The sequence below is a fragment of the Tribolium madens genome, unplaced genomic scaffold, assembly GCF_015345945.1.
Source record: "Tribolium madens isolate multiple individuals breed KSU strain unplaced genomic scaffold, Tmad_KSU_1.1 Scaffold_71;HRSCAF=194;Tcas5.2_LG6, whole genome shotgun sequence".
NCBI classification, from domain to species: domain Eukaryota; kingdom Metazoa; phylum Arthropoda; class Insecta; order Coleoptera; family Tenebrionidae; genus Tribolium; species Tribolium madens.
In genome coordinates this window covers 6,983,890-7,006,029 of record NW_025401041.1, presented here as the reverse complement: position 1 = coordinate 7,006,029, position 22,140 = coordinate 6,983,890, and the positions used below count along the sequence as shown (strand labels likewise).

Sequence of the window (22,140 nt, the reverse complement as noted above, 5' to 3'; positions counted from 1 at the left end):
TAATATTTGTTTAAATCTGAGCACGAACTTTTTACTTTCTTTGCTTTATTAATAGAACTTAATGATCCTCATTTCGGTACTTAATATCGGGTGTTCGGAGCATCGATGATGACTCGGGGGAATTTCGGATTTCTGTCTGGATTTGAGAAAAAAAAATAGATCGAGGATCGCAGGAAAGTAACGATTTTTCCATTATTTTGGGAGCGACATCGACATTGAGATTCCGAGGATTTTAAAAATGGACAATAATAACAACAAGGTTGCCAATTTCYTCAATTTTTGGCCACACACCTGTGGGATTAGTCAAAAAAGTGTCGAGATTTCATTTTTTTACTCACTTCTTTATCTTTGGCAGCAATTTCATTTTCGAAAGTCTGTCTGTCCATATTGCTTCCTTCCTTGTTTTCACAGTTATTCGTTGTATTGTTGGCGATTTGCTCCTTCAGCGTGGTGACTTCTTTCTCCGCGAGTGTGGCCCTCTGGAAGAGAAAATTCGTTAATCTCGTTTCAAGAATTTGAAAAAAAAATGCAAAACACATGTCACCGCCACATCTGGCGGAAGCGTCTCGATATCGGAAGAAGAAATTCACATCCGATTTGAAACGATCGTTAATTCGATTAGAGCGGAACGTCGGAATCAGAAAATCTAATAATAAACTATCTCAAGTTGCAATTAATGAAGTAATACTGGGAATATTTCAATATAAATTCCACTCGATTATTTGTCACGGTTCGAAAATTATTCAAGATTTTGATTAAGTCGAATCCTTTTGCCATTAGAGTCATCCAAAGTGCGGGAAAAAAGAAACACAAACAAGGACTCGAGGGATCGCGTCAAAATCGACGTCGATATCGGGGCGGAGGGACTCACTTAGTTAATTAGAAGATGTAATTACTAATAAAGTTATCGGTTTCTTAAAGCGGATTGCCTTTCAAAAAGTTTGCAGTAATTAAACAGAAAAAAATCGAAATTATTTTTTTTCGAAGCAAATCAAGGAACGTCACTTTAATTGGATTTGTAATAGACGCACTCAGTCATTTCGTACTGAAATGTGCCGGAATATTCTAAACATCCTAATGTTCGAGATTGTGAGCATTCCGAGCAGTTGTTGGGTTCACGATTTTAGATTTTTCCACGTTTAATTGCTTCTTTTTTCGGATGATTGCCGCATTTTTCATTTATCTTTAATTTAATCAAAACGATTTAATAGATTCGAACCGATATTTAAATTTTTTAATTAATTTTATTTAATTGATAAGTTTTTAAAAAGTGAATATTTATAGATTCAATCGGAAATAAAGCGGTTTCAAATATTTCATGACGAATTTTGGTAAATTATAAAGCAACAGGTGGCGATAGGACACTCTTGTATCCTTGTCACAAACTGGGAAACATCGATTTTCCACACGAGTTTTTAGCAAAATTACAACAATTCAGGTTCATATTAGTTCAAACTTGAAATTGTAATTTTTTTTTTTAAAGTTCAAGGCTTTGGTTTAATTTACTCAGGTTCAAAACCACTTTATTCCCTCATCATTGGTTAGTTTTAGCTTTTTATAATCAAATCTATTTACATTTGCTCAGATTCAAAAGTTCAAGTTCAAATTTCAATTTTTTTTTAGGTTACGAACCAAATAACTTTTATTTTCAGCCAACGAAACATTATATTAAACCAGCTTACTCAGGTTCATGCTTTCTTACTTAAAAATAAACTAATAGTGATTAAACACAAAATTCGACTCAGAAATTTCAAAAATTGCATGACTTTATTTTAATTCACTCAGGCTCAAAACTAGTTTATTCCTTCATTAATGGTTAGTTTTAATTTATTATTTTCCAGTAATTAAGTTCAAGATCAAATGTATTTACATAAGCTCAGGTTCAAAGACATTTACTCAGATAAAAGCGAGGGCACAATTTTAAATTTCAAAAACTTTATTTAGGTTACAAACGAAATTAACATTTATTTTTAGACTACAAAACATTATATTATTTGTTCATGTTTAGATTATACCACCTGACTCAGGTTCACGCTTTCTTCCTTAAAACTACATTACCAATGATTAAACACAAAATTCAGACGTAAGTTCAAAACAAAACAAAATTGTTAAAAATTAAAGTTAAAAATTTTAAAAAAGTCAATTTTATTTTATATTACTCAGGTTCAAAACCCCTTTATTCCTTTATTATTGGTTGCTTTTAGCTTATTATTTTCCACTAGTTAAGTTCTTTTTTTTCTTAAGATCAAATCTATTTACATTTGCTCAGGTTCAAAAAAATACTCAGTTAAAACCGAAAGTTCAAGTTCAAATTTTAATTTTTTTTTTAGATTACGAACCAAAGTAACTTTTATTTTCAGCCAAGGAAACATTATATTCTTTGTTCGGGTTTAGATTACACCACCTTACTCAGGTTCATGCTTTCTTATTTAAAAATAAACTAATTGTGATTCGACTAAGAAACTTTAAAAATTGCATGACTTTATTTTAATTTACTCAGGATCAGAACTAGTTTATTCCTTCATTATTGGTTAGTTTTAGCTTTTATTTTCCAGTAATTTGGTTCAAGATCAAATCTATTTAGATATGCTCACGTTCAAAGACATTTACTCAGATAAAAGCGAGAGCTCAATTTCAAATTTCAAAAACTTTATTTAGGTTACAAACCAAAAAACATTATATTTGTTACTGTTTAGATTAAACCACCTTACTCAGGTTCACGCTTTCTTCCATAAAAATAAATTAACAATGATTAAACACAAAATTCAGACGTAAGTTCAACAAAACAAAATTGATAAAAATTGAAGATAAAAAATTAAAAAAAGTCAGTTTTATTTTATTTTACTCAGGTTCAAAACCAGTTTATTACTTAATTATTGGTTAGTTTTAGCTTATTATTTATAAGTTTTTTTTTTCTTAAAATAAAATCTATTTACATTTGTCCAGGTTCAAAAAAACGCTAGCTCAAGTTCAAATTTCGAAAATTCTATTTAAATTACAAACCAAATTAACTTTTATTTTTAAATTACAAAAGATTATATTATTTGTTTAGGATTATATTAAACCACCTTGCTCAAGTTCACGCTTTCTTCCACAACATTCAGACTCAAGTTCAAAACAAAAAATTCTCATTATTACGTTAATTTTAAATTGTTATTTGCTCAGGTTCTATCTATTTATTTACTAAGTAAGGTCAAAGTGTTTCTGATTAAGACTCAGTTTAAATTATTGCTTGCTCATGTTAAAATCAAAACCCACTGCTCAGATTCAAAGTATGTAGTTTATAAACTTAATGTTTACTCAGAAAAAAACTAGTTTCAAGTGGTAACTTTGAAATCATACTCGTAAATAAACACTTTTAGAGCGTGAACTGAGTCATGCATTCAGTTGAAAACCCGAGCTTAACATAAACTCAAATAATTTATTCGATTTTTAATCTCAAAATCAGTTATTTAGGACAGAATTCAAATAATTTATTCTTGCATGCATTCACTTAGTCAGAAGATGAATCATAATGTAATAAACGAGTAGAAAAACATAATTTTAGTGTGTGATTAAATCATGAAAAACTAAATGTCTTGCATTGTAGTCTGCGTTCCGACAAACGAATTTACAAAATAAATAGAAAGCCGCAAAATCAATAAAATTCAAATTAACCTAGAAAAGTTGCGAACTGTTCATCAATCCATCGCCTTGCCCTTTATTTAAATCGAAATATGTATTTGAGAAATATTTAGTTGGTGTTGTTAAGGTCACAAAAAATCCTCCAACTCGTGTAGGGTTCGATTGAAATCAGATACCCTTATGCGCGGTCAATATGCAAAATAAGCGAACGATATAAATCTACCCATATATGAGTAAGTTAGGGGTGCCGTTAGCGAAAGCCACCCTTATAACAAAGACAAAACAGGCTTCTTAACGGTCGTATTGTTTGAATTTTTGATCAGAATTTATGGTTTCCACGTCACGATATAAATCCACGTTGTAATATTTTTAAATATACTCGCGCAGGGGTGTGCATAAAAAATCAGAAAAGAGAGAGAAGATTTGAAACAATATATGGCAAGATTGTTAATGATGAAGCGAATTTCTCTTTCTCTGGGGTAGCTACCCTCATCGCGAGGCAGAATTTTGTCACTAGCCAAACTCTTTGATAACTAATTAGTGATACTGGGGGTCTGTCTCCCTTATTTTACTATTGCTAACCCTTTTATATCATCCTTGTCGCGCCACCCCTTTACTTCACGTTAAACTGAGTTCGAGACGAGTTGTCGGTGCGTGATTCCAACCCCAAGTTGATAAAAAAACCTGTTAGTGAATTTTTATTTCTTGATATTGTAACGTATCGTGTGAAAAATCCCGATTCGATTTTAGGGGTTGGAAAAGTGAGAGTTTTGATTGACTTTGGGGGTGATTAAATGCCAAACGATACGCAACCCCAAACTCATTCCGAACACAGATATCGAAATATATTTGAAATATTCGTATTCCTTTTGAAAGGAACACTTCAGCTTTGCATTTGAGATAATCAGAGAAGTTGAAACCCACCCCTTTGAATATTTCTTATTGATCTCATATATAAAATTAATGTAAAAGCCAAAATTCCACAAAATCACTGCGATACGCAACCCCTATTCAAAGCCTAGAATTATTCAAACGTTACAAATGTATATTGAATTTGCCTTTGTCTTATTATTCTCGAAGAGCTGTCAAATATTATTAATACGAGATGCAGCCGGAAAATAGAAGTGCTTTCCATCAGAAGAAATATTGATTAATTAATTACTGAAATGTCAATAAGTATAGTTGGCGATGGCGAAATGGAAGGGGTTGCAAGGGAAAGGGGCGCGGTGTACATCCGATCTAAATTAACAAACACAATTAGACATCTTTCTTAATCCGGACCTGCACTCTACAATTTTTTCTTGATCAAATAAGAAATTCGCTCAGACTTAAACCCTCTTGCTCAGGTTCATACTCTCATAATCGAATTTTTTATTTTCTTTAAGCAATTATTTTAACAGTGGTTCAAAACAAGATTCGGACTCAGGTTCACATTTAAGTGTTTTTTCTATTTTTTTTACTTCTGCTCACTTTATCAAAACTCTCTGCTCAGGTTAAAACTAGTTTTTCATTACTTCAAATTTAAATGATTTAGATCGGGACTAAAATTACTGAGTTTCTAAACTTAAAAAGATTTACTCCGGTTTAAATTAAATGTTTGCTCAAGTTCCTACGTTCATACTCAAAATTTCTTTCTTTCTTTCTTTTTATTTTTTCTATTTATACCTAACAATAGGACTCAGGTTTAAAACAAATACATAGTTTAGGTTCAAATCAGGTTCTAATTTCATTATTTTTTCTGATTAAACATAGATTGATTCGGACTAAGCCCCCCTTAATTTTAATTTTTAATTAAAACCTTCTTACTTTTGTTTATTTTATCAAAATTTTCTGCTCAGATTCAAGCTAATGTTTAAGTTCAGTTTTTTATTATTTCAAATTTGAATTATTTAGGTCGGGACCAAAATTATTGCGCTTTTAACCTTCCAAAAGTTGTATTTAGATTTAGGTTTAGGTTAAATTTTTTGCTCAGGTTCATGCTTTGATACTCAGAATTTCTATTATTTTTTCTACTATTTTTTCTCATTTTTTTACTTCTGTTCACTTTATTAAAACTCTCTGCTCGAGTTTAAGACTAGTTTTTCATTACTTCAAATTTAAATGATTTAAATCGGGACCAAAATTACTGAGTTTCTAAACTTAAAAAGATTTGCTCAGGCTTAAATTAAATTTACCCAAGTTTTTACGTTCATACTCAAAATTTCTTTATTTTATTTTTCTTTCTTTCTTTTTATTTTTTCTTATTAAATATTAAATACCTAACAATAGGACTCAGATTTAAAACAAATACATAGTTTAGGATCAAATCAGGTTCTAATTTAATTATTTTTTTTAATTAAACATAGATTGATTCAGGTTAAGTCCCCCTCAATTTTAATTAAAACCTTCTTACTTTTGTTCATTTTAGCAAAACTTTCTGCTCAGATTCAAGCTTAGGTTTAAGTTCAGTTTTTTATTATTTCAAATTTGAATTATTTAGGACGGGACAAAAATTACAGCGCTTTTAACCTTCCAAAAGTTGTATTTAAATTTAGGTTTAGGTTAAATTTTTTGCTCAGGTTCATACTTTAATACTCAAAATTTCTATTATTTTTTCTACTATTTTTTCTGTTTTTTTTTACTACTGTTCATTTTATCAAAACTCTGCTCAGGTTTAAGACTGGTTTTTCATTCCTTCAAATTTAAATGACTTAAGTCGGGACTAAAATTACTCAGTTTCTAAACTTAAAAAGATTTGCTCAGGCTTAAATTAAATTTTTGCTCAAGTTTTTACGTTCATACTCAAAATTTCTTTCTTTTTTTCTTTCTTTTTATTTTTTCTACTAAAAATTAAATACCTAACAATAGGACTCAGATTTAAAACAAATACATAGTTTAGCTTCAAATCAGGTTCTAATTTTATTTATTTTTTCTAATTAAACATAGATTGATTCAAATTAAGTCCTTCTCAATTTTAATTAAAACCTTCTTAGTTTTGTTTATTTTATCAAAACTTTCTGCTCAGATTCAAGCTTAGGTTCAAGTTCAGTTTTTATCATTTCAAATTTGAATTATTTAGGTCGGGACCAAAATTACAGCGCTTTTAACCTTCCAAAAGTTGTATTTAGATTTAGATTAAGGTTAAATTTTTTGCTAAGGTTCACACTTTGATACTAAGAATTTCCATTATTTTTTCTAGTGTTTTTTCTGATTTTTTTTTACTTTTGCTCACTTTATTAAAACTCTCTGCTCAGGTTTAAGACTAGTTTTTCATTACTTCAAATTTAAATGACTTAAATCGAGACTAAAATTACTAAGTTTCTAAACTTGAAAAGATTTGCTCAGGCTTAAATTAGATTTTTACTCAAGTTTTTACGTTCATACTCAAAATTTCTTTCTTTTCTTTTTCTTTCCGTTTATTTTTCTATTAAAAATTAAATACCTAACAATAGGACTCAGATTTAAAACAAATACATAGTTTACGTTCAAATCAGGTTCTAATGTAAGTCCCCCTCAATTTTAATTAAAACCTTCTTACTTTTGTTCGTTTTACTAAAACCTAGGTTTAAGTTCAGTTTTTTATTAGGTTTTTCAAATTTGAATTACTTAGGTCGGCACCAAAATTACCGCGCTTTTAACCTTCCAAAAGTTGTATTTAGGTTTAGGTTTAGGTTAATTTTTTTGCTCAGGTTCATAGTTTGCTACTCAGAATTTCTATTATTTATTTTTTTTTATTAAAAATTAAGTAATAGTAGTTCAATTTAGGGTTTGGACTCAGGTTTAAAACAAATATGTCAATTTCAAAGCATTTATTCGCTGAGGCCTAAGGTTTGTTTTTCTTCTTTTTTGCTCAATTTTAAACCTGAATTTGATTTTAACTCTGTGATTTGGCTTAAAAAAACAGGTTTATATTAATCAATAAAGTGGTTCAAATGTAGTTTTCGCGTAAAAACGTTGAAACGTCGAATTAAAGCCTCGGAATTATCTGAAAACTCCTTTCCATCCTTAGATGAGTTAATTAGAGTAAAATGTCAATAATCCTCTTCGGTAATGGCGAGCCGGCGCGGGCCTTGTACACCTCCACGTAACGGAATTACCAAACACAATTAGCCACTTTTCCCAGTCCGTCCCTGCTCTTTTAACACGTACACGAAGCGCAACGTCGGATAATAATTTCATTTCAAAGGGGGCCTTAAAGGAAAGTCTCCTCATAATAGAATAAACGCAGATCAGCCATTCCAGAGCCGAACTTGTCTAGTTTTCTGACATTCCAGCGTCCAATTTTCAATCGGATTTTAAACTATTAACTTTATTACCTAACGTAATGGAGATTTTCAATTGTTTAATGGACACTTCCCACGACTAAAAGCCCATTCGTAACAAGTTTTTTGGTGATCTTATTATTCAAGATGGTGAATTTTTCGCACCCCTGTCTTCTTATTACGTGAAATATGTTCATAGCCACCTTTCTATACCGCATAGAGTAATATCTCAATGTTATTATAAAAACAATAGCTTCGCTTCATCCTCTGTGGCTGCTTTTACACGATCCAGTGGCGGAGGTGGAAGTTGTCTTCTTGCCGCATAAACCGAGAACTTATCGAGTTATCGGGACGCCGTTTGATCGCTTTAATTGCCCGATTTGGAGGGGAAATTAACACAGAATTCGCACACGTTATGTGTGGTGAGATTAGTAAAAATGGATTTTTAATTTGTTACGATTTGAAATTTATTAAGTGTTGATGCTAAGCCTTGTTCAGTTTAAATTTACAAACTCACACTTTAGACATGACAGGATATGCAAATTGAGGCGTATAACATCGGTAATTTGTTTAATATATGGGAGGATGAATTTATTAAGTTATTATTTAAATTATTTTCACATCGCACTTTTCTCGACAAGTGAGGAGCAGGCTTTCAAAATGCAGTTTGTCCATGTTTTTGTAAATTGAGATAAAGGTTTTCAGTTTTTTTTGTAAAATTAGTGTCCAAATATACAAATTTGTTCACCTTTATTGTCACTGAAAAAATAAAATAAAATAATTTCTTAAAAGAAGGACAGTTTTTGTTCTCTCCTGCAAAAATGCAAATTTGGACAAACTGCTCCGCAATTACAAAATATACATCACACAAAGAATTTGCCAAAAAAACACAATTTAACTCAGAAAATTTTGAAAAATTTGTTTGCTCAAACTCAAAATTAATTTTTGTGTCCTTAAAACTTATTTCTCACACATCATTCGGAATTGAAAAATTGAAAAAAAGTCTCTTTTGCATATTTTGTATCTTTTCCGTTTTTTTTTACAATATATATGTACAATGCGATCAAAAAGTCCTTCTACCAAGCAAGCGTAGAAATTTAGAACGTGTGTCTGCGGAAGATAAATGTTCCAACGACAAATGAGAAATGTCAAAATAATTTTTATGTAAATTATGACAGGAAACTGTGGTAAAGGATTTGTATGAATAAACACCAGAACCTCATTTTACGATGTTTTGAGTCGTTTCACAAAATAATTCAATTTACTTAGATCAATATTTTAATTTTAATAAAATAACATGCGACATACGTCCTCAATTAGTACAGAAAGACTTTTTGCTCAGGTTTAAGCTTAACTCATTGATTTTTGTGTCCTTAAAACTTATTTCTCACTCCTAATAAGGATTTGAAAAATCATTTTTATTAAAAAGCCAAATGTGTCATTTTCACAAATTTTGCTCAAATTTAAAAAGCAAAATTGAGTAATTTTTCTCGGTTCTTCACAATATTTATTTGCTCAGGTTGAGTCCTAACTCAAATTGATTTCGACTCTCCCAATAAAAACTACAGTAACTCAAAAATTATTGTTTTGAAAAAAATTGCATTGAATCTTAGATTGTTAATAAAAAAATCAAGGAACTGTTTAATATTATTAAAAATTGAAAGGTCTAAATTTTGGAAAATAATGGTTTATTCAAAGAAAATTTTTCTCATTGTTTTTGTATTTTGGGCCCTATATGAGCCACCGTAACTCAAAACCAAGTTTTATGAGTTATTATAGTTTTCGTTGGGAGAGTCGATTTGTCCTTAAAACTTATTTCTCACTCTTGATTTGATTTTTAATTTTTTATGCTCATGTCAAATGTTTTTTAAACATTTTTAGTAAAAAGTCAAAATGTAATTTTCTCGATTTTTTAACCGAAATAGAGTATTTTCGATTCTTTAAAATATTAATTTTCTCAGGTTCAGACTTAATTCAAATCACTTTTTTCATAGTTTCTATAAAGAAAATACAATTTTCTTGACATTAAAGGAAATGCTTTAGTTCAGGGTAATGTTCAAAATTTAAAACTAATTTTTTTTCAGTTTCAAAAAGATAACAGCGTGTTTATATTTCAGACATAAAACAAGATTTTTATCTATTTGCTCAGTTTTAAATCCAATTTTTTTTTGTTCATTTCATTAAAATAAACCCCAAAAATAACTCTAATGTGAGTGCATTCAAAGCGAAAATCACTTAGGTTCAAAACAATGCGTCAATGTTAAATTTGGATTATGTTTTTGAACAAATTTCTTTCTTTTTCTCTTTATTTAGGTTGTTTGAAATATTTATTTGTCCAAATTCAGGCTTCTCTACTCAAGATTAATTCAAATCATTTTCTGTTATTTTGAATTAAACTGTAATTTTTTCAACATTAAATCAAATCGTTTTTTCAGACTTATGATTAATTTAAGATTAAAAATGTTTTGTTTAGTTTGTTCAAATTCACTATGGTATTTTCTTAGTCTTAAAAACCAAATCTTTAAATTTTTAAATTTTTGAAAAAAAAATTGAATGAAGCATTGTTATTGTGACTTGGGAAATGTTTTCTGAGTAAATAAAATCGAAATATAAATAAGTGAATAATAGTGTTTTTACAATTGCGTCGCCAATTTTAATTAATTAATCAATCATTTGGTTCAGTTTAATCAAATCCTTGATATGGAAATCCATTCTTCGTTTCCCCTCCGCCACTGGCGCCGTACCTTATTAAACTCGGTAGGGATATATGCAAGGCAATATATTTTGATTTTTAATTCAAACTCAGACACTGTTTTATGGTATCAGAACAGCGCTGCTGATACCGAGTAATAATCATTCTTATATATAGGCATCGCGCCAGGAAATGGAAAATCGTAATCAGTTTTTTAAATTTTTCATTGGAGTGAAGGGAGACTCCCTCTTTCTTATTTTTGCAATTTTGTTTTTGAAAAAATGATCAACCGTTAGTCGATTCTGAGATTACGAGTGTTTTTCCTCGTCCCTAATCATCCAATTGCACGCCAAATTGTTCTTTAAACATCGCATGCATAAAAGCCTTAACAGATTCATAATGCATATGTGCATTTAATAGCCTTACAATCATCCAAACGATCATTCGACTAAATCCCTTCATACTCATCTCGACTAAATCGTTGACTCGTTGCTTTTAACGCCTGTACTACCTGTTAGTAATAATTTACTGTTGAATAATTATCAATTACTGCATTTTAAATATTGATGTTAGTTCCATTTCGAGCAGTGTTCCCATTCAAGTTGGCAGCAATGCTCAAAGACTCTCGTATCTAATCGTTCACACATCCTCTTCCGTTTCATTTAATGTCCCTAATAACAATAAAAAACGGCGACGTATTAAATGACAATCATTGCTGCCAACTGAAGAAAACACAATGCTCCCACACACTATTTTCAATAAGCCTTTATTCAAATTGGGCTGGAGAAAGGGCGCGAATTTCGGCGCGCATTTGTTCGGAATTTCCGGTTGAGATTTTTCGTTTGTTTTTTCAGTGAATAATTTGATGAGTGACGGCTGACACGGCCGCCTACGATTGACACGAGGGAGGGTTAAACACCTGTTCGTGGCGTTGGGGTGAAATATCGGCGGTTGATCGCCGGCCCGCTGGGAGACGGGACGATTTTACAAAGGGGTGCAGGGGTGCGGAAAATGACACCAAAAATCAAAATTTCCCCAAGTTTTCACACTAAAATCTGCGTCACGAGTGGTTCACAAGATTTTTTCCAATACTTAAATTTATTTATTTTGATTTTTTTACTAGTGAATAAAGTAAAAATAAATTTATTTATTTGCTCATGTTCAGATTTAACCATTTACTTGATTATCTCAAAGATTTTTGCTCAGTTTTAAAGCAGCAAAACAGATTGCTCCTTCTCGGTATTTATTTGCTCAGGCTCAAGCTTAACTCAAATCACTTAGTTTCTATGCAACTTTCTTGACATTAAACTATTTACACAGCTTTTGCTCAGGTTCATGCACAAATTTTAAAACCAAATTCTTCCCAGGTTCAAGCCTAAAATAAGTTATTCGTTGCGGGTTTTAGCTGAATTCGAACTCATTTTCTAAAGAAAATTTTCTATTTTAGGTTTTTGAAGTATTTGCTAACTTCAGACTTAACTGTTTACTTAGAGTTACCTCAATCTTAAAACATCCAAAACAGATTGATGCTTCTCAGTTTTGAAAATATTTATTTGTTCAGGTTCAGACTTAATTCAAATCACTTCTTGCATAGTTTTTATGAAGAAAGTTTAACGTGCTATTTTCTTGACATTAAACCACTTGCTCAGATTCATGCTCAGATTTAAAACAAAATTCTTCTCAGGTTCAAGCCCAAAATAAGATATTGACTGCGGGTTTTAGCTAATAACGAACTCATTTTCTAAAGAGTTTTTTATTTTATTTTCTTGAAATAATTATTGCTAATCGCAAGCTTAACCGTTTACTCAGGGTTATCCCAAAGCGTTTTTGGCCATATTTAAAAAAATTAAAAATGTGTCATTTACTTGATTTTTGCTCACTCTTAAAACATCCAAAACAGACTGATCTTTCTCAGTTTTTTAAAATATTTATTTGCTCAGGTTCAGACTTAATTCAAATTACTTCTTGCCTAGTTTTTATAAAGAAATTTTAACGTGCAATTTTCTTGACATTAAACCACTTGCTCAGATTTATGCTCAGATTTAAAACGAAATTCTTCTCAGGTTCAAGCCCAAAATAATATATTCACTGCGGGTTTTAGCTAAAAAAATTCAAACTCATTTCTAAAAAAAAATTTCTATTTTAGTTTTTTTTAAATAATTATTTGCTAACCCCAAGCTTAACCGTTTACTCAGGATTATCCCAAAGCATTTTTTGGCTATATTAAAAGAAATAATGATGTGTCATTTACTTGATTTTTTCTTAAAACATCCAAAACAGACTGAGCTTTCTCAATTTTTTAAAATATTTATTTGCTCAGGTTCAGATTTAATACAAATCACTTCTTGTATAGTTTCTATGAAGACAGTTTAACGTGCAATTGTGTTGACATTAAACCACTCATGTTCAGATTCAAAACGAAACTCTTCTCAGGTTCCGAAAGGCTACAGTGCCTTTTTAGTTCAGGCCCAAAATAAGATATTTACTCAGAGTTTAAGCTAAATTTAAACTCAGTTAAAAAATCCTCTCTCTTAGTTGATTGTAATACTCCTATTTATTTACTCAGGTTCAAATTTATTATGTAAGGACAAATTTAAATCATTTTTTTTTAATTTCAATAGAGTAAATCCCACAAAGGGCCCAATACGAGTATTTATGTAGCATTTAAATCAATTAAAGAACTATGATTTTTATCTATTTCTAGTTCTCTGAGATATTTATTTGCTCAGGTTCAGGCTTATTTACGCAGGATTATTTCAAATAGTTTTCTGCTTATTTTGATAATTTGAGCCATGCTTGATTTCCTCTTCAAAGTATTCTTCATGGTGGTTTAGTGATTCAAATTTTTAGTCAAAAACCTATACTAGAGTGATTTTATCAAATTCTAATCAAAAAATTAGTGATTTAGTTTTAATTAAACAGTAGTTTGAGTGATTTTGAACCGAGTTTTAATCGCTTCTTCTCAAATTAGTTAATTAAGTTTGAATTAATTGATTTAGTGCTGAAAAGTGATTCAAAAAAACATTTAACATTACCAATGTCAATGCAAAATAAAAATAGTGGTTGAAGCGATTTGGCAACAAATCATTTAGTATTCAAATGAGAAAATCTGCATGAAACTAAAATTAATCTTTTTTTGATAATTTCAAGTTTGTCGGTATCTTAATGGCTTGCATTTGTGAATAAATCTTGGTTTTGCATTTAAAATTCGATTTTAATAGTTTTTATCGTTTTTTATTGCCATTGTATGTAAAATAATAGCGATTTGTAGAATTTTTCAATCAGGCCATGCCCTGTCCTTGAGTAAAATCTCAGCTTTGATTTTGAGTCGTTCAACCGCTTCGCTAAGCAGGTGATAACCCAGTGAGAAAATTTCCAGAAGTTCTAATTGCAAAACAATGTCATTTTTCTATGAAGCATGTTGATGGCTATTGGTCACGTGTTTTATCGCGATTTTCCCACACGAATTCGCTTACGTTTTTTCTCGGTAATGGTTTTGCACCGGTCATCTTGAAAGCGACTATCTAATGAAATATTAGAAATTGTTGTTGGATATTCAGTCGCGTCGCGTATCGTTTTCCCATCCATATTTGTTTACCATATGGTTTCTGTTCGGAGTTAAGAGGGTGCTTTTTTACTCGATACCGGCCTAAAATCGCTGTCATTAGGGCCGACTCGGGGCCATCTGGTGTTTATTAAGTCTCAGATTGAAATATCTAGGGTTGTTTTTTCCCGATTTTCGACGAATCGACAACTCCTATATTATAATTTTAAACACAAAGCTGCTTAAACTGCCTACATTAAAAAATACATCAGTCTATACAAAAAGATCCTATTGTCGTCTGCTATTAATAAAGCGTAGGAGAGCGACTCAATGAACACGACAAGGATGGACGACGGGACGAGGGTTGTAATACAGACGATCCGTAGGTGTTATGAATGGAAATTATGTTATGATTCAGTTTTAGGCGTGGTAAGGTTCATAAGTGATCAACTGGAACACACAAAAGCTCAAATCGGAACTAATTTTATTCCAAACACTCACTTTTCTTGTGACAGTCTGTACTAACACTGATAAGACGTTTATTACTCAAATTATTAATGAAGGAAAAACAGAGAAAGTTTTATAATTAAAACGAATTGAAATGTGAGGTTAGCACGCGTTTTTCGATTCCACGATGGAATTAGGACGGTTTATTATTTATGACAAAGGGTTGTTGCCCCTAAATGAATTAATGAGCACTTGCAAACAGACCAGGTCTCACGAATGACCTTGGCGTTTTGCACAGAGAAAGCAAATTACTCCAAACTATTTTTTATTTGTTCAAAATTAAACTAAAAATTATTAACTAATTACGTTATATCATACACTGTAATTTTGATGAAGACCAGACTTAAAACTCTCTATTTCAGGTTCTATCAAATAATTTACATTTTAACCTTATCAAATATGAATTAAATCGAGAGAAAAGAGTAAAAATGTCTAATCTTAGGTAGATTTTGTTACGCCTGAATTTAACGAACAGTTAAAATTTGGTTCAATTCATTTAAAATTGAGTTTTCGTTTACAAAATCTCGATTTTTTTCAAAATATAACTGACAAGGTTATAGAAGTTCAAATTTGAGTCTGAGTAAAAAAATAGAGGTTAAATCCTTTTCATAATACCATACTGTTATAGAACTCAAAACAGCCACAGCCATTATTTTTCGATTTCTATTAACATTGTAATAAGTACCTACAGAATTTTAATTAGGTAAATTAATTAGTTTCGTGACAAGTTCAGAAAGTATTGTAACTTTTCCAGAAAGCGAAGATTCGTTTCTGATAAGTTTCAGGATTCTTCAATTTTCAAAACTCGGTATTTTTTTTTCGAAATTTTGAAAGATGCCTTCGAATTGTCTTGTGCATTTACAATTTCGATAATCCACCACAAATTTTCGAAAAATATTGCATTTTTTTGTTGGGTCAAATTGATAAAACGTGTTTCTATTTTTTTTAAATAACCGTTGCCACAGTATTACAAAATTATGGCACATACTCTTTTTTATGTTATTCATAGTCGGTTTTCAAAAAAAATACCCATTATTTCAGATTTTAATTTTAATCAAAATGAATCCCGGCAGTAAAGAATCGTATTTTATTATTATAGATTTAGAGAAACTAGATTTAAATTAAAATTTAATTTAAAAAAAATACGTTTTTTTCCCTCTAAAGTATAGATTTATAACCTAAAAAACACTAGATTTCATCCTTAAAAACCCAAAAACTCCGATTAAAAAATTTAGTTTTAAAAAAGAAATAATAGAGTAAAAAATACGTCAAATTTAATCAAGGGTTAGGTACCAAATATTAAGTTAAAAAGAATTATTGAAGGAATCTGTGATTTAAATTTAATCAATCAGATTAATGATTCAAAGTTTTTTTACCATTTCGATGATCCACAAAAATTTTTCAAAAAATATTAAATTTTTTTCATTGAGTCAAATCGATAAAACGTGTTTCTACTTTTTAAAATAAGCGTTGCCACACTATTACAAAATTAGGGCACAGATCCTTCTTTTTTATTTATGTTAGTCGGTTTAAAAAAAATACTAGGTACTACTTCAGATTTTCATTTTAATCACAATGAATCCCAGTATAGTAAGTAATTTATTTTTTTCTTAGCCTTAGCTAAGCAGAAAATTTATTTAAAAACTTTTAGCAGTAAAAAATCGTATTTTATTATTATAGATTTAGAGAAACTGGATTTAAAGAAAAAAATTGATTTCATGGAATATTGAAAAAAGTGTTATTTAATTTCATTAACAAAAAATTGAAGATACGTTTTTTCCCTCTAAAATATGCAGTGATATCTTAAAAAACACTAGATTCTATCATTAAAAACTCAAAAACTTTGGTTAAAAAGTTTAATTTAAAAAAGAAATAAAAGAGTAAAAAATACGTCAGGTCAGGTCAAAAAGACTAGACTTTATCATTAAAAACTTAAAAACTCCGGTTAAAAAATTTTATTTAAAGAAATAAAAAAGTAACATATACGTCAGGTTTGAGCTAGGTTTACGAAATATTGAAGAAATCTCATTTGTGATTTAAATTTTTTACCAATTAGATTAATGATTCAAATTAAAACAGGAGTTTAGAACATATTTTGCTGTAGAGTGGTAGTGGTAATTTCAATTAAGATCAGGTTTAGATTTTTTTAAAACATTTCCATTTAATCAAAATTGAATCTTAGTAATCATTTATTTAAAAAAATATTTTAGAAACCCCATTTAAAAATTCAAAACTAAAAGTGTTTCAAACAAAAATCAACTATGTGCATATTTATAAATGCACTAAATCGGGTTTAACCTACGTTTAACTAACTCGAATTAAATTTTTTTGGAAATCTTGTTAAAAAATATTAGATTTGGTCAAAATTTTGATTTTAACATGTGGTAAAAGGATTCAAGTTCTTAGGTCTCTGTACCTAATCATGACTTTAAGTACCCATTTTAAGTTTTTTTATTATAAAATGTTAAGTTTCAATTAAAAAAGTAACTCAATTGTGGTGTTTTAATTCACACCATTTTGGTTTAATACTAAATAATTCAGATTTTTGATTGATGAGTGGAGTAGGATTTGTTATTAGAAAAAAATCAGGTTTGAATTTAGGTTTTATTAAATGAAGGAATTTTAACAACTGTACAATAAAATAATTAAGCTCAGCAACAAGGCAAATATTTTTCGTCAAATGTGATCTCATTTTAATATAATTATCTGTAACCCAAAATAAAGTTTAATCTTTTATTTACAGGACTTATAAATAAGCCAAGCCAGCATTTTTTCCTCTCGATTGCTTTATTATTTCAACACTTTTCATTTAACCCATGATGTCAATCATAAACAGTGTATGATTAGTTGCGGTCCCCCTTATCACGTGCTGATGTCAGTCTTTATCGTCTAGTTTTAGCATCAGCGCGCATAACAAAGCACAATCGCGTCCAGCGCCGACTTCGATCGCTCGACAAAAAAGCCTGGCAAAAGGTGTTGTACAATATAAAAGTCCGAAGAGGCTGTGCATCTATCTGCTATCAGATATAGAGGAGGGAGGAGTGATAGGTGGGTCTGAGTATCGGTACCTCCCACTTCGATAACCCTTTTTCTGCTCGCCTCGGCCCCCACTCCACATCGAATTTTATTATAGTTTTGTCATGTTGTAGTTGCGCACATTGTCCACTTTTTGTCACTTTTTGAGGGGGCGGGGGTAACGCACACACATATGGTTTCGATATCGAAGATCGGGACTCAAACTTAACATGTGTGTTAGGGAGCAGTAAAGTAGCGTTTTTTCAAATGGGAAATAAGGGACGGTGGGGAAATGTCACAGTTGAGGTTGGCGCCGGATAGGAGCGCTGACCCACGCATTTTTGGGACACGCTGTACAACCGAGTTCAAGTTCAAGCGCTAATTGCGCTCGGGAAAGTGGAAAAAACGCAAGTGTTTATAGAACTCGAGGAATAAATATTTCCCAATAAAAACCAATTGTCTACATACAGGGTGTCCCAGCGAGTTGTTACCTTCATTGGTAAAAATAAAACAAAATTGTATAGGACGCTGATAGATATTAATCTAGTGCATCACCTAAAATTATTTTTAACCATACAGTATGTCCTAAAAATAAGTTACAATACAAACTTGTGTTTTTTTAAATGAAACACCGTATGTTTTTTTGCATTTTTAGATGTACCTTTTTAAGACAATGTTTTTACGCTAAACTTTTATTAGTTAATTTTGCTTAGTTTTAAAAATAAGAAGGTTTTTTTGACAAAAACGTGCACATTTTAAAAAAATTTTACACAAAAACTAAGACAGCTAGAACAAATTTTTTCTAACTTTTGCAAAAAAGAAAGTACAGGATTTAAAGCTGTAGCAATTTTTTAGTGTTTTGTATTTGTAAACATTAATAAATTAAGAAGTTTGTTAAAAGTTAAATAACTTAAAAAAATTTAATAGAACACCCTATTTTTTATTATTGCATCTAATAGATTGATAAATTGTCTATCTAAAAAAATAAACTTTTAATGTCTAGAATTGATAAATGAAAAAATATTTAACATTTAATATTAATTGTAGCAACAATGATTATCAATATCGGAGCATTGTTGATACTATAGCAACCATAGTAATTCCACCACGGATCACTTATCCGTTGATTTATCCAAAAATTGTCAAAGTCGTTATAAATACTGAAATTCGAATTATTTTATTGTAAAAATAAAGAATAATGGATTCAGTTTAACACAAATGTGATTATTAATTGATATTTCTTCTATCTCTTGTGCAACTGTGCACTTTTTGACTACTGAAACAATAGTAATTTTTTTTAATGTTTAACGTTAAATATCTTTTTAGTTATTGATTATAAACACTTAAAAGTAAATAATTTTAGAAAGACGATTTAATAATCTTTTAAATGCAAAAACAATAAATAGGGTGTTCCATTTAAATTTTTTAAGTTATTGAACTTTTAACAAACGCCTTCATTTTTTTATCTTTGCAAATGCAACACACTAAAAAAATGTTACAACCTTATAGCTTGTACCTTCTTCTTCGCGGTAGTAAAAAAATATTTCTAGATGTCTTAGTTTTTGTGCAATAAATTTTTAAAAAGTGCATATCTTCGTCAAAAAACCGTCTTATTTTTAAAACTAAGCAAAATCGCCCAAAAAAAGTTTTTCTACATTGTCATAAAAATCTACATCCAAAAACGCTAAGAAACATATGGTGTTTCATTCAAAAAAACACAACTTTGTATTGTAACTTATTTTTGAGACACGCTGTATAGTTGAAAATAATTTTAGTATCTATCATGGTCCTATATAATTTTATTAGATTTTACCATTTAAAGGTCACTAATGGACTTTTTCAATTCGCTGGGACACCTGTATTTTGATTAACAGTTATTTTTTCTCGATTTTGTCGGATTTTTGGCGTAAAATTTCTGTTTTACCTCACGGATTCCCCCGCTCAGTTGATAATTCTTAATATAACAGCAACCACCACCGAAAACAAACAAGCAATTAATCACAACATACGCCACATATGCACCCAGACAGTCCCCCAGTCCCGTTTTGGTTTCGATTGAATTTGAGGAGTCGGCAGTTTCTCTCTGGTCCACTCCAAGTGATAAAATAAATTTGATATTTAAAAAGCGAAGAAAAAAGCCTCGATTCATATGGGACTTTAAATATAAGAACTCCCGTTGTGGTCGACATGTACCCCATGCCAAGATAAGTGCCTTCGGAAAACATATTGCAATGATTCGCATAAACAAGTGTTCGTAATGGCATTTATTGTAATTTTTACGTTCAAAAACAACATAATTGATAAAGTCGCCGCTCTTAAATTATCCGCATTCTTGCAAATGGCATTTTTCCAGATGGAAAGGAGGAAAATCGGAACGGAGACAGATGCGAGAGAGGTTTACGAGGGGGACATTAAATTTTATTCGTTTATTACATCCGAGGTTTTAATGAATTCGAAGATGCGGTTTTCTATCAATAAAAATCACTTTCGACCAATTTCGAGCTGTAAACCCATTGTTAGCGAAGGTGAACGAGGATTTATCGACGGCCAGGAGGCGAATAAAAACTTTTTACAATCAAGCAAGATAAGATACAAAGAACATGAAAAAATTCTATCTGTGAAAAAATTTTGACATTTATTTTTTGACATTTCACATTTTTTATGTCTATTTAATGATACTGATGATCTTGTATATGTTTTTTTTTATAATTATTTAGGAAAGGTACGAAAATTTTGCCAATAAAAGCTACAAATAACATTGAACAGAGTTACAATTTAGGATACAGCTTCCTTGTTTCCTCTTCTAACAGTCAAAGTGCAAAATTTAAACTCTCATAACTTTGAAATTTTCATAGATAGAATTGTTTAAACATTTTTTCCATGTTTTTGGTATGATACCTTACATGAGATTTTTCTCTGGAACGCGAGTTTTGGTATAGTGTCGTGGGAGCCTACAATTTTTGTGGGTCACCCTGTATAATTTTTGAGTTGTGGAATTCGCGCAAAAAGTCGCTAACAAGTTGTGCAAGTTTGTCAGTGGTGGATTTTTGCAAGCAAGCAAATAAATAATCCATCTGTGGTTAATTATCAGTCAATTAGCGATTTCCGAAAGTGCTCGACACAAGCGTTTTATTTTTTGTAATTTCCCTTTTAATATGTTGACTGAAAGCAAAACCAATAAACTATAATTTATATCGTAATATTCGCAACAGGTTTTATTGAGGGAATTAAAATACTCGTTTGTGACATGTTTTTTGCGCGATCTGGTGGCGAACTAGTTAAGCGATTGACAGCTTGGTTTTAATAATTCAGATGTATCGATGAAGTAACGCTTGATTTAATTGGCATGAGTCATGTTGGTAAATGTCGGTAAAAAAGCTCCCTGCATGCTATCACGATTCGGAACAATCAATTAGGAGAAAAGGAGGAGCAGTCGAGCCGAAAGACTCAACCAAAGCGGAAATCAAACATTTTAATACGTAATTTTCGAAAGGGTGGGCTCTCTTAATTCTTTGTTCTGTATTCTTTACTAATTCAGTCATCGGCTTTTGAACGCTTGAAGAGTTTCGAACTTTCGGTTTACAGAACGATTTATCTGTTTTAATTCGTCTTTATCGAGCTAATATTTGTCGAGGGGATGGAGGAGTTTTCGTACCGATCGATATAAGTGAAGACCAAAAAGACCCAAGAAGTGCGGAAAACCCTCAACTTACCGGTTTTTGGTTAATTAGAAGGACAGACCCGGCCTCGACCAATTCGTCCCATCAAACCGCGGTACCTATGGTTGAAAAAAATCATTGTTTACTATTTTTTATTCAGACTGTTTGATGTTTGGAGGAGGCCCGGGGTAATTACAGCTAATAGTATCGAAAGAGGATGTCACCAATATATCGATGTTACCCTTCGAACGGCTTCCTGTCGAGCTTCCGACTTGCTACAACAACGCAGGGACGGACTCGAAACAGATATTCAAAAACATTTTTTAACGCCCAAAATAATTCAGTCATCTTTGTTTGTTATCTTTATTAAAACACCTTGAAACTAAAAATACATAAAACTTTTTTAACACCTTATTCCAACCGTAGAAAAATTCAAGGTCACACGCAATGTTCATTTATGTATTCCATACACAAAATTTATAAAAAAATGTCAATTTTTTGCCCATATGTAAATATTTTTGCTATACCCACAAAAACGATTTCAAGGCCACTTTTGTCAATTTTTAAATTGTTCATAAAGTTTTTTTTAATATTTTGTTTAAATTGAATCAGGCCCCTAGCTAGAAACAATTTTTTGGTAGACCGCCCAAAATTTTTAGTGGGGCTAGAACAGTTCGATTTTATTTTTTTAAATTCTATATTTTGTCATTATAGTAGTCATTTATGACGTTATTCGTTTTTGAGTTGTGACGTCATTTAATAACAATTGACATTTTGTTCACTGTTTTAAATAGCACACAAATTTATCTTTCTAGTAAATAGAAAAAAAAAAAACGAAAAATGAAATTAAAACTTGAA

The 22,140-nt window shown here is 30.6% G+C and overlaps 1 protein-coding gene across 7 annotated transcripts in view; it reads right to left on the bottom strand.

Annotated features, from left to right (window-relative positions):
• Positions 1 to 22,140, bottom strand: part of LOC123008458 (homeobox protein cut) — a 72,032-nt gene that overhangs the window by 41,312 nt on the left and 8,580 nt on the right. For 6 of the 7 annotated variants that reach the window (XM_044404253.1, XM_044404256.1, XM_044404255.1 and 3 more), the window contains exon 2: positions 339 to 479. In XM_044404253.1, the coding sequence (XP_044260188.1) occupies positions 339 to 479 (141 nt within the window). Of the gene's footprint in view, positions 1 to 338; positions 480 to 21,336; positions 21,402 to 22,140 lie in introns of all 7 variants that reach the window. The other variant, XM_044404260.1, reaches the window with a different exon arrangement.